Consider the following 12,830-nt stretch of genomic DNA (forward strand, 5'->3'; position numbering starts at 1 on the left):
GATGACACCAAAATTGGAGGTGTAGTGGACAGCGAAGAGGGTTACCTCAGATTACAACAGAATCTGGACCAGATGGGCTGAGAAGTGGCAGATGGAGTTTAATTCAGATAAATGCGAGGTGCTGCATTTTGGACTTGTACACTTAATGGTAAGGTCCTAGGGAGCGTTGCTGAACAAAGAGACCTTGGAGTGCAGGTTCATAGCTCCTTGAAAGTGGAATCGCAGGTAGATAGAATAGTGAAGAAAGCGTTTGGTATGCTTTCCTTTATTGGTCAGAGTATTGAGTACAGGAGTTGGGAGGTCATGTTGTGGCTGTACAGGACATTGGTTAGGCCACTGTTGGAATACTGCGTGCAATTTTGGTCTCCTTCCTATCGGAAAGATGTTGTGAAACTTGAAAGGGTTCAGAAAAGATTTACAAGGATGTTGCCAGGATTGGAGGATCTGAGCTACAGGGAGAGGCTGAACAGGCTGGGGCTGTTTTCCCTGGAGCGTCGGAGGCTGAGGGGTGACCTTACAGAGGTTTACAAAATTATGAGGGGCATGGATAGGATAAATAGACAAAGTCTTTTCCCTGGGGTCGGGAAGTCCAGAACTAGAGGGCATAGGTTTAGGGTGAGAGGGGAAAGATATAAAAGAGACCTAAGGGGCAACTTTTTCACGCAGAGGGTGGCACGTGTATAGAATGAGCTGCCAGAGGATGTGGTGGAGGCAACATTTAAGAGGCATTTGGATGGGTATATGAATAGGAAGGGTTTGGAGGGATATGGGCAGGGGCTGGCAGGTGGGTCTAGATTGGGTTGGGAATAGCAGGTCAGCATGGACATGTTGGACCGAAGGGTCTGTTTCCATGCTGTACATCTCTATGACTGTATAATGAGACACAATTCAAGAGCGAACTATGCAGAAAATGGAAAGATCCTGGGGAAAATTGATGTACAGAGAGATCTGGGTATTCAGGTCCATTGTTCCCTGAAGGTGGCAATGCAGGTCCGTAGAGTGGCCAGGCATAATACATGCCCTCCTTCATCAGATGGAGTATTGAGTACAAGAGTTGGCACGTCATGTTACAGTTGTATAAGACTCTGGTTTGGCCACATTTGGAATACTGCGTACAGTTCTGGTCGCCACATTACCAAAAGGATGCTGATGCTTTGGAGAGGGTGCCGAGGAGGTTCACCAAGATGTTGCCTGGTATGGAGGGTGCTAGCTATGAGGAGAGGTTGAGTAGATTAGGATTATTTTCATTGGAAAGGAGGTTGAGGGGGACCTGATTGAGATCTACAAAATCATGAGAGGTGTAGACAGGGTGGATAGCAAGAAACTTTTTCCCAGAGTGGAGGGGAATTAATAGGGGCCATGAGTTAAAAGTGAGAGGGGACAAGTTTAGGGGAGATATGCATGGAAAGTGCTTCATGCAGATGGTGGTGGGTGCCTGGAACGTGTTGCCAGTGGAGATGGTAGGGGCAGGAATGATAGCGTCATTTAAGATGTATCTAGACAGATACATGAATGGGCAGGGAACAAAGGGATACAAATCCTTCGAAAATAGATGGAAGGTTTAGATAGAGGACCTGGATCAGCACAGGCTTGGAGAGCCAAAGGGCCTGTTCCTGTGCTGTAATTTTCTTTGTTCTTATTCACAATTGTAGAGCAGTCCAAGAGCAAGTGATCACACATGTAACAGGTCTACAGATTAGGACACCCACTGTTAATAGAAAAGATACCTGCATTAAACAAGGTACCTCTGTTGACAAAAATACCTGTGGCATTCCTAGGGAAATTAGCTAATCTGGAAGAGAAAGAAGAGACAGAACTTGTTCATGTTCATTCTGTTGATTTTGTATGAGATTAAGGGGCAAGTGTTTCTGTCCAATCAGTTACCATGGCTGAAGAAGTAAAAGTTCAAGTCCACAAAGATATGAGGACATGGTACAGGTGGAATAACTGTCAGAAGCACAGGAATGTTGCAAGTCACATGATAATGTGACTCATATTGGATCGTTACAAAAGTGTACATTTTCACTTTGAACCTGCACACATCTTGACCTGAACTTTCATTAGAAGAGTTCGAGGAGACTGACAACCTTTTAGAGATGCAAACAACTGACCAAACACTAGACCAGGAACAAACTATTATTGACTAAGCAGTAGAAGACTTCAGTAAGAAAAGCAGAAAATGCTTAAGTAGTTCAGTAGATTTGGCAGCATCTGTGGAAAGCGAAACAGTTAACATTTCAAGTCCCAAATGATTCCTTTTCAGAATCTCAAGTTCTAATGAAGAGTCATATTTGACTCAAAACATTAACTCTGTTTCTCTCTCCACAGATGCTGCTAGACCTGCTGAGTTTCTTCAGAGCATTCTGTTTTTATTTCAGAGCTCCAACCTCTGCAGTATTTTGCTTTTATATCAGTAGAAGACTCTATTGGGCTTTCCAGACTCATGGTGCAACCCAAATAGATGATCAAATCTAGTGAGAATACTGATGTTGGCACAAGGGAAATATTTAACATTAGCAACACTGAGGAAGTCAAGCTTCACAGGATTGATGAAAATGTTCAATCCTGTTTTCTATCACAGAACATTCAATGCCAGTAAGAGAAACGTTGATGTGTGAGCAGCAATCTTTCAGTAACATGAGATTCTGAAAATGTTTACTTCACATACAAGTACAATAGGACACTGAAAAGTTCCAATATGAACAACAACTCGAGGCATATAGGCCACATTTGACTTCATTGGAAACAGAAAAATGTGTACAGATAGGAGGCATGTCATGGAGAATAAACTGGCTTGTCTACTGCAAACAGATAATACATCTGTCAATTAGAAAGTGATTGCTTGATCTAGAAATCTAGGATACTACAAGGAAGAAAGTACCAGTTTCAAGAGAGCTGATGTCCTCCAGGATGGACACAAATGTGATTCAAGTTTCATTAGATAATGATATAGGAAACTAAGTTAGCAGAAAAACGTATAACTAACAGATATAAGACCCTATCGCGGTGAAAGGATTTACAGAACAGAACTAAGATCAAAAGTCCTGAAATAAAAAAAAACACTATTTGTTCCAAGACTGAAAATAACTACGAAGACATGAGGAAGGAACTGGCCAGAGTTGATTGGAAGGGGATCCTAACAGGAAAAATGGCTGAGCAGCAATGGCAGGGGTTTCTGGGTGTAATTTGGGAGGCACAGCAGAAATTCATCCCAAGGAAGAAGAAACATACTTATGAGAGGCAACCATGGCTGATAAAGGAAAGTCAGGGACATGGTAAAAGCAAAAGATAATGTAGTGAAGATTAGTGGGAAGCCAGAGAATAGGGAAGCCTTTAAAAACTAGCAGAGGACAACTAAGAAAGCAATAAAGGGAGAGAAGATGAAATTGAAATATAAATTACCTTGTAATAAAACAGAAGTTTGCAAAAGTTCTTTAGATACATAGAAGGTAAGAGAGAGACAAGAGTGGACATCGGACCACAAAAAATGTGGCAGGAAAAGTTCTAACTGGGAACAAAGAAATGGCAGAGGATCTGACTAAGTACAGTGGAAGAAACCAGTAGCACACTAGAACTTCAAGAGAGTCAGAGGGCAGAGGTGAGTGTAATGGGCTTCACTAAGGACAAAGGTGCTGGAAGGTCTAAAGGCAGATAAATCACTCAGACCAAATGGGCTACACCCCAGTGTTCTGAAGGAGGTAGTGGAGTTCGTAGTGGTGATATATCAGGAATCACTGGAGTCTGGGAAGGTTTGATTAGATTAGATTCCCTACAGTATGGATATAGGCCCTATAGGCCCAAGTTCACACTGACCCTCCGAACAGTAACCCACCCAGATCCATTCGCCTACCATATGTTTACCCTTGACTAATGCACTTAACACTATGGGCAATTTATCATAGTCAATTCACCTGACCTGCACATCTTTGGATCTTGGGAGGAAACCGGAGCACCTGAAGGAAACCCACGCAGACACGGGAAGAATGTGCAAACTTTCAAAGGACTGGAAAATGGCTGATTAAATACCCCTGTCTAAGAAGGGAGGGAAGCAGAAGACAGGAAACTATAGGCAATTTAGCCTGACCTTGGTCAATGGTAAGATTTTAGAGTCCATTATTAAGGATGAGATTGAGAGTACATGAAAGTGCTTGGTAATATAGTCTGAGTCAGCACTGCTTGCTCAAGAGGAGATCACAGCTGACAATTCTGTTAGTATTCTTTGAGGAGGTAATGAGTGAGTGAGACAAAGGAGAGCCAGTGAACATGATCCATTTGGATTTCTAGAAAGCCTTTGACAAGATGCTGTGTAGGAGGATGCTAAGTAAGCTAACAGCCCATAGTGTTAGGGGTAAGGTATGGCAAGAATAGAGGATTGGCTAACTGGCAGAAGGCAGAGAGTGGGGATAAAGAGGTCTTTTTCAGGATGGCAGCTGGTGACTAATGTCGGCATCTGTGTTAGGATCACAATATCACATTATACATTAACAATCTGGACAAATCGGTATTAATGCTAAACTTTCAGATTACCCAAAGATAGGTGGAAGGACAGGTAGTGTTGAGGAGATGGGGAGGCTGCAGATGGTTTTAGACATGTTAGGAGAATGGGTAAAGAAGAGGGAGCTGGAATACAATGTGGGAAAGTGTGAGATTATGCACTTTGGTAGGAGGAATACAGGATTAGATTATTTTCTAAATGGCGAAAAACTACAGAAATTTGAAGTCCTTGTTCAGGATTCTCTTAAGTCTGACATGCACGTTCAGTTGGCAGTTAGGATGTCAAATGCAATGCTAGCATTCATTTTGAAAGGACTAGAATGTAAAAGCAGAAATGTACTGCTGAGGCTATGTAAGGCTCTGGTCAGATTGCATGCAATATTATGAACCAGACTGCATGCATTATTATGAGCAGTTTTGGCTCCGTATCTAAGGAAGGATGTGCTAGCCTCCAAGGGAGTTCAGAGGAAGCTTACAAGTATGATCCTGGGATGAAGAGCTTGTCATATGAGGAGCTGTTGAAGATTCTGGGTCTGTACTCAATTGAGTTTAGAATTTTGAGGGGAGATGTCATTGAAACTTGAAGAATTCTGAGAGGCCTGGACAGAGTAGACGTGGAGAAGATACTGTTTTTCAATTTATAAAAGTAAGTATTTTCTTCCAAATCTTCAGTTTCTGTTCCATTTATATACAATCAGTTGATTATTGTACATGTTACATATAAAGATTACGTCAGGGCCAGCAGATTTAATGAATAACTGAAACACAGCAAAAAGACATTGCACAGCTGCCAATTACAACTTATATCAATTTTATACCACAGAGTGTAATAATTAGCTTATTTCATTGCTTGCTAGTTTTGTGGTCAGGTTCACTGGGTGCTACACAAATCTTAAACCATAGACAGTGGTTTTATATTCCCTTATAGCTCTGACCCACATGATCAAGTAATCAACATTATTCTGTACAAAATATGAAAACCTTCACAGTTTGGAACTAATAATTCAAAATACATTTATAGCTTATCAGCAGGTGCTTAATAGATCTATAGCATGCATGTTGTGATAAGGCTTCTGTCAGTCTTTTGCATATGACATTTTCTCATTAATATTTTAAAAATAATACAGAGCTGCATTTTAAGTTAAAGAAAAGCAAAGGAATCACAATGATCCAGAATGCATCATGACCAATGAAGCACCATACACAAAATTGGTAAAGCCTGCAAAAAATACAATAGATATACTGTACTTGAAAATAACACTACTTTTCTTTGCCTACCTTGATTAAGGGAGGAAAGTGAAATAGATTCAAGTAGTCAAGGGTCAGTTTTTCAATTTCAGTCTGAAAGAGAGCACAGATTGGTCTGTTAACAGCAGGAAATCTCTTCCATCTTTTCAACAACTTTCACCTACATGCTAACAGTCAACATGTCAATTTACCAGAAAATATTTTAGATGTAGTTCAAATAGTTTTGACTACTGCAGCTTCTTATCCTTCAGAAATGAATATTTCTTTTTTAATCATTTTATTTTTATATAATGATACATAAGGACAGGATTAGGCTATTCAGTCTATCTTGTTATTCTGACAGAGAATACATAAATATGTGTAGCAAAACATTTTATTCATTCTGCATCTTGCTATAAATGCATTTCCTCTGAATTCCAAATTGCAATGAATTTTCTCCTAACATATATTTGGAAACCTATTTTCCCTCTGTTGATATCAAAGATTTTTTTTGCAGTGAGCAGGGTAAAGCCAGAAACTGAAACACGAACATTCAGTTTTTTCAGAAAACTGTACAACTAAACATTCCACACAGGAATGGGGTTTTTGCAGAATATATTTAGGGAATTAATAAAGAAACTTAAATGGTAAGAGAAAGTTTAAAAGACAATATGATAACTGAATGTTTAGAAAAGAATGGCAAAATTAGGCAGAGTCAACATGGATTTATGAAAATGAAACTCTGTTTGACAAAGTTGTTGGAGTTTTTGTGAACATTTTATTAATTTCATAGACAAAAGAAAACCAGTGGATGTAGTGTATTTGGATTTTTGGAAGGACTTTAAGTTTCTAAACAGGATGTTAGTAAACAAATTTGGAGGGCATCTGACTAGGGGTAATATGGATTGAGAATTGGTTAATAAAAGAAAGCAGAGAACAGGAATAAATAGATCATTCTCAGAATAGCAAGCTGTTATTTGTGGGGTACTGCAAGCATCGGTGCTTGGTCCACAGATGTCAAATCTATTTAAGTTACATGGATGTAGGGACTGTTTATATTTTTTCTAATTTTGTTGATGACCCTAAACTGGTGAAAATCATAAGTTATGAGGTAGATGCAAGAAGACATCATGAAGACTTGGACAGGCTAAGTAAATGGGCTTGAACAGGCAGCTGGGATATACTGTAAATAAATTTGAAATAGTTCACTTTGGTAGAACAAATTGAAAAGCAGAATATTTTGTAAATTGAGAGAGTTTGGGAACAATGGATGTCCAAAGGATTATCTACAAGTCACATCACTAAATCTAGCATGCAATTGCAGCAAACAATTAGAAAGCTGAATGGTATACTGGCATTTATTTCAAGGGTATACAAGTACAGAAATTGTCTTGCTACTGTTATATGGAGCCTTGGTGAGATCTCACCTGAAATACTGAGTCTTCTTATCTAAGGACGGATGTTCTTGCTACAGAGGGAGTGCAATGGAAGCCCACCAGAGTAATCCCTGTGGTGGCAGGGTTGTCTTATTAGGAGGCATTGAGAAAACTGGGTCTATATTCTCCAAAGTTTTGCAGAATGAGAGGAGATCTCATCAAAGTTTACAAAGTTTTTTTACAGGGCACGTCAGAGTCGAAATAGAAGGGATGTTTTTCCTGACGGTAAGTCACAATCACAGAAGACGGAGTAATTCAATAAAGTTAAAAATCACACAACACCAGGTTATAGTCCAACAGGTTTAATTGGAAGCACACTAGCTTTCGGAGCGACGCTCCTTCATCAGGTCACCTGATGAAGGAGCGTCGCTCCGAAAGCTAGTGTGCTTCCAATTAAACCTGTTGGACTATAACCTGGTGTTGTGTGATTTTTAACTTTGTACACCCCAGTCCAACACCGGCATCTCCGAATCATAATTCAATAAAGACTGAGATGAAGAGAATTTTTTTCACTCAAGATGATGTTAAATCTCTGGAATTCTCTACTCCAGAGGACCTTGAACACTCACTAACCAAGCTAGTTCAAGACAGAAATTGTTAAGTTTCTAGAGACTAATGACATTAAGGGATGTGGGGAATGGCGACAGTGAAGGAAAATGGCATTGAGGAGTTGATCACCCAAATCCAGAATGTCAGGGCAGGTCGAATAACCTGAAAGGCCTATTCATATAGCTTTGTTCCTGTAATAAAGCATGAATGTTGGAAGTGTGAAATACAAATAGAAAATACTAAAGTACTTGGTTCTGATATAGATATCAAAGAGAAAAAAACTTCTAATTCTTGGCCTCCATTACCTGGTGATTGGAATATTTACCAATTTAATATGTCTATAGTTCAAGATTCTGAAGCATTGCCTATACAGTTTTTTTTGCTTGAAATATTTGTCATTTCACATCTGATCTTTCTTACTTTAATACCTTTAAATGAATGATATGTCCTTTGGATTGTATTCCCATATCTTTCATATCTTGTTCTGCTAGCAAAAGTAGCCTTCTTCCAGTGATGTGATGACTTTTAAACAATTCAGCATAACCTTTCTGGTAACAATCTGTGTCACCTATGATCACAAAATAACAAAACTAAATACCATCAGCAAAATTAGTCAAAACTGGAATAAGTAATGCAAACAGATAGCAACTTTTATTACCTTTATCTAATAGTTGTTGTATCCAAAAATACTGCACAAAAGAAATAAAATGAAAGCAATTAAAATATAGGACAGGAAAAAAATATAATTTCTAATTTTGTATACCCCTATTCTGCAACTCCAAGTACTGGTGAGCATAGATAAATATCGAATGTTAATGCCAACTAAAAAAAATTGCCATAGAAGAAATATTTATTGGAAAGTTAAGAAACAGTTGCCTACCATGTGGAAAGAAGCCATTCAGCCTATTGAATCCGCACTGACCCTCTGAAGAGTATCTAACCCAGCCCCAGCCCCATACTGTATCCTGACATTTACACTGGCTAATCCACCTCGTCTACATATCGCTGGACACAACGGTCAATTTTTGCTTGGTCAATCCACCTAAGCTGCATAACTTTGGACATTACATGTTTAGTTTTACATATCTTCCTTGCTGAAAAAATATTTAAACCTTGTTATGATAAATTATATTCCTAACTAATCTAGTTATCTGTTAATCTTAATAGTCTTTGTCCTATATTATTGAATTTAACTGTTATAATACATCAAAATTTTAAATTGAAAGATTGAACCATATACTTACCACATCCTCTTCTGTCCAAGAATATATATCCAAGGAGGGCAGCAACTGTATGACAAAAGCAAAGTATAGACATTACAATATGATCATGTTCAAATAGATAAAATGGTTAGAAATGAGAACTTACATGTGAAACAAAATTGGGGATGTGATTTTTTTAACAGTACTTTATGTAACAAGGCCATTTATTATCTTTATTGAAGATGCTGAATCCCATGCATATGTATTTCTGATTATCACCTGTCATAATAGCCTTGTTTCAAAAAAAAACATGTTGGCAGAGATTTTGTGCCAGGATCTCAAACAGATCAGAGCGGGCTGTCAAACCTTCATGTATCTGCCACCATCATAATCTTGCTCAGCTTTTAAAGTGCAAGTCGGTTCTTGCACTGTAATTGTGAGGAAATTTGAGTTTCCTGCATCTGCTGAGTAAATTCACTGCAGTAGTTTGAAATTCTAATTTAGTCATTGGGATGGAATTTCATGGTATTGATGTTCATTTTAATATCACAGTTGGTAACTACTTTGTAAAACATTCTAAAGAAGAACACTGTTTTTCATCTTCATTGTAGTTCCTCCTTTTTTAGCTCTCTTCATTCCACACCTTCCTCTTATAACTGGGTAGCACTGTTTAGGTTTGAAGTCACACATTTCAACACTATTTTTTCTTCATTAATAAGAGGAATGCATTGTACATTACAAAAATTCCAACATGATTCTTTCAAACTTCTGAAGCGAAATGGATTGATACAGAGAGACAATCCCAAGAACAGACCTGAGGAGTGGGCAACTGCAGACGCTAGGTAGCTAGATGTGAATGTTGGTCAGTATTAGAATTCTAATCTGGGTCCCGGATGTAGAACTTATACTACACTCAAAGAGATGCCGAACCACCTCAGACAATTACATCTTAATATTTTCCAAATAGAAAAGTTGCTCATTCTTATGAACTGGATTTTCATTTTACAGTGCTCTGGTCTCTAAAAGGTTCTGACCACATTACCTAGTAATGATTAGAAATTCAAACATCTATTGCAACTATAATGGGGTTCACCAAAACATGCAAGATGTTTTGTGTTGGATAGCTTCAGTAAAGTATCTGGGGGTAATAATCTCTTTCACAATAACATCAGAATTTAAAAGCTACATAATTTTATTTCTATTTAATGGCACTACTTTGTAATCATAATTCATATGCATTATTCGATGATATAGCATTCATGTACAGCATTGCCTTTAAAAATTCACCGATCTTCTTATCTTAGGGCCATGGTATTGATTTTCATTTATTGTACGTCCAAATTTGTAACTATAATTGTGTTAAAATGAAGTAAGCTATAACATTGTTTAAGTTTTAGTAACATTTAAATCCATACATCAACTCCATATGGTGGCTAAGTGGTTAGCATTGCTGCCTCACAGCACCAGGGACCCGGGTTCAATTCCCATCTCAGGCGACTGTCTACATGGAGTCTGCACATTCTCCCCGTGTCTGCATGGGTTTCCTCCAGGTGCTCCGGTTTCCTCCCACAATCCAAAGATGTGTAGGTTAAGTGAATTGGCCATGCTAAATTACCCATAGTGTTAGGTACATTAGTCAGGGGTAAATGTAGGGGAGTGGGTCTGGGTGGTTTGCTCTTCGGAGGGTTGGTGTGGACTTTTCAGGCCGAAGGGCCTGTTTCCATACTGTAGGGAATCTAATCTAATCAAAAAAACTCTGGTACAAAACATAATACTGTCACTTTAGTTAAGAAAGTAATAAGGTGTCAATTAGTTCAGTTGGTTGACTGCCTTATTTGTGATGCACAGTGATGCCAGCAGTATGGGTTCAATTCCTGCACTTGTCATCTTAGGCATAGTGACCCTCAGGTTAAACTCCCACCAGTCATCTCTATAGTCTGGTAAGACTATGGCAATTTTACATTTAAATAAGTAACTTAGCAATTTCTAGAACAAAACTTTTCTCAATGACAGAAAAAAACCCCTCTAATAATCAATCTTGATGATGGAAAGTCCTGTGCAGAAAATATTATTTTCAGTGATTTTAATACTGTTAATATTTAGAAACTTGCCTGAACATTTTTCACCAACTATTAATTTAGAATTGTTTAAAAGTGCATATAAATTCAATGTTCAGAACCTTTAGTGAATAATTCCCAAATGCAAAGTCTAAAAAAAAAAGTTAACATTATAATCAGTATGGCACTTTGGTAATTTAACTTAATTCTTAATTAATCAACAGTTACATCACTCACAAGAGAGAATTAGGGAAAAAAAACCCCTCCTTAATACACAATTGAGATTGGCCTTCTAATTCAAATGTCAAAACTGCAAGTGATTTACAAAGGCCGGCCTCAATTTTGTGCTATTGTTAAAGCCACCCTCTCACCAAGCAGGTTTGTACAATTTAACTTATTCCGGTATAAGAGTTTTAGATACGATGGTGAGATTTATTTGAAATTATGGAATATTTTGAAAGCTAAGAAATGCAAGTGTTGGTTTTCAATGTTTGTGGTTAAAATGACAACAGGTAATTATGCAGTCCTGCTGAACCAAATACAGTACTTGCAAAAATCTTTTTCTTGTTTTCATTTAGAAAATTGAGTTTTTGTGATGTACATACTTTTAAAATATAAAAATGGACTTGTACACCTTGGCAGAAAAATTGATTTCTTATTCACCCTGGGTGGGTTAAAGAAGCAGGGGAAAATAACAAAGGACAGAGAAAATGTATTATTCACATTGCATTCATAGGTGTCATAAAACATAAACGTCTTGTACTGTTATGATATGGTGCATGTCTTCATTGAAGGACAAAACTCTTTCTGCCACAATGCATTGCATTGTAAGTTATGCTGTATTGTGAGATAACGTTAACACTTTATGTTAAATACCTATCATTTATATAAATACAGGTAGCATCTTCTCTTCAATCTATCACTTATTTCCTCAATACTTGCCTTTAAATTTGTCTCAAGTATAATAGTAATTTATAATATGGAAATTATTATAATATGGAAATACTGAGGTAAATCAAAATCCACTAAACATGCAAACAGACTTGTTTTGTATTCTTTAGAAATTATAATATTGAAAGATTAGAGATACCATACACTAAATAATAAAAATGCAACACATGCCAGTATGTCTTACAATATATCTTCTGAATCCAAATTTTGGTTTTGTCTGAATAAATAAATTAATGGTTGGTGAGCAGATTTTGCTAGCTTCTGTGAAAACTCCAATGGGCAGCAGCCAGGTCATGGTAATAAATATTCTTCCACCTTCCCAAAAATAAATTAGAATTGTCTTTCATTGAAATCCATAGTTGAAGTACTATGCTGCTCAAGATGGAATTTAGTAACCCAAAATAAACTGCAGGAACATATGTGGCGAGCTGAGGTTAGCTTTAACTTGCTTTCAACCATGCTCAGCAGTGTAAAAAAATAGAGATAGTTTAGTCAGTAGTGTTGAAAATCTTTGCCTGCTGTTCCCAAAATGCCACTCTGGTGATGGCTATCTAAAAAGAGTGAACGGTATTCAGAAATAAATAGGACTAGTAATAATTAGCTATACTAGGTAAATTGAATTATCAATATTTGCAAACACAGAAGCAAAACTACACAGTATAAAAAATGCACTTTATGTGTTTGATAATATGCAACGATAATTATGCATCTACACTCCAAAAATACTTCATTAACTGTGAATAAACAAGTTTGTGAAGGAAAAAAAATCAATTTTTATCAGTTTCTTTTTATCCTTCACATTGTGGCATACATCCATGGGGACTCTAGTCATCCAATTAATTGCATACATGTATGCATATATGTGAACTATATATGTGGACCTACATATTTGGGATTCACCCTTTCTCTAAACC

The 12,830-nt window shown here is 37.5% G+C and overlaps 1 protein-coding gene across 6 annotated transcripts in view; it reads right to left on the bottom strand.

The window, feature by feature from the left end:
- The window catches only part of LOC122551555 (mitogen-activated protein kinase kinase kinase 20-like), a 143,682-nt gene that overhangs the window by 39,780 nt on the left and 91,072 nt on the right, over positions 1–12,830 (bottom strand). For all 6 annotated transcript variants that reach the window (XM_087989015.1, XM_087989012.1, XM_087989014.1 and 3 more), the window contains 4 exons: positions 8,951–8,995; positions 8,365–8,395; positions 8,135–8,274; positions 5,773–5,835 (listed from right to left, as the gene is read on the bottom strand). In XM_087989015.1, the coding sequence (XP_087845141.1) occupies positions 5,773–5,835; positions 8,135–8,274; positions 8,365–8,395; positions 8,951–8,995 (279 nt within the window). The remainder of the gene's footprint in view (positions 1–5,772; positions 5,836–8,134; positions 8,275–8,364; positions 8,396–8,950; positions 8,996–12,830) is intronic.

Source organism: Chiloscyllium plagiosum, unplaced genomic scaffold, assembly GCF_037043375.1.
Source record: "Chiloscyllium plagiosum isolate Xiang-an unplaced genomic scaffold, Cpla_swu_hap1 HiC_scaffold_7, whole genome shotgun sequence".
NCBI classification, from domain to species: Eukaryota; Metazoa; Chordata; class Chondrichthyes; order Orectolobiformes; family Hemiscylliidae; genus Chiloscyllium; species Chiloscyllium plagiosum.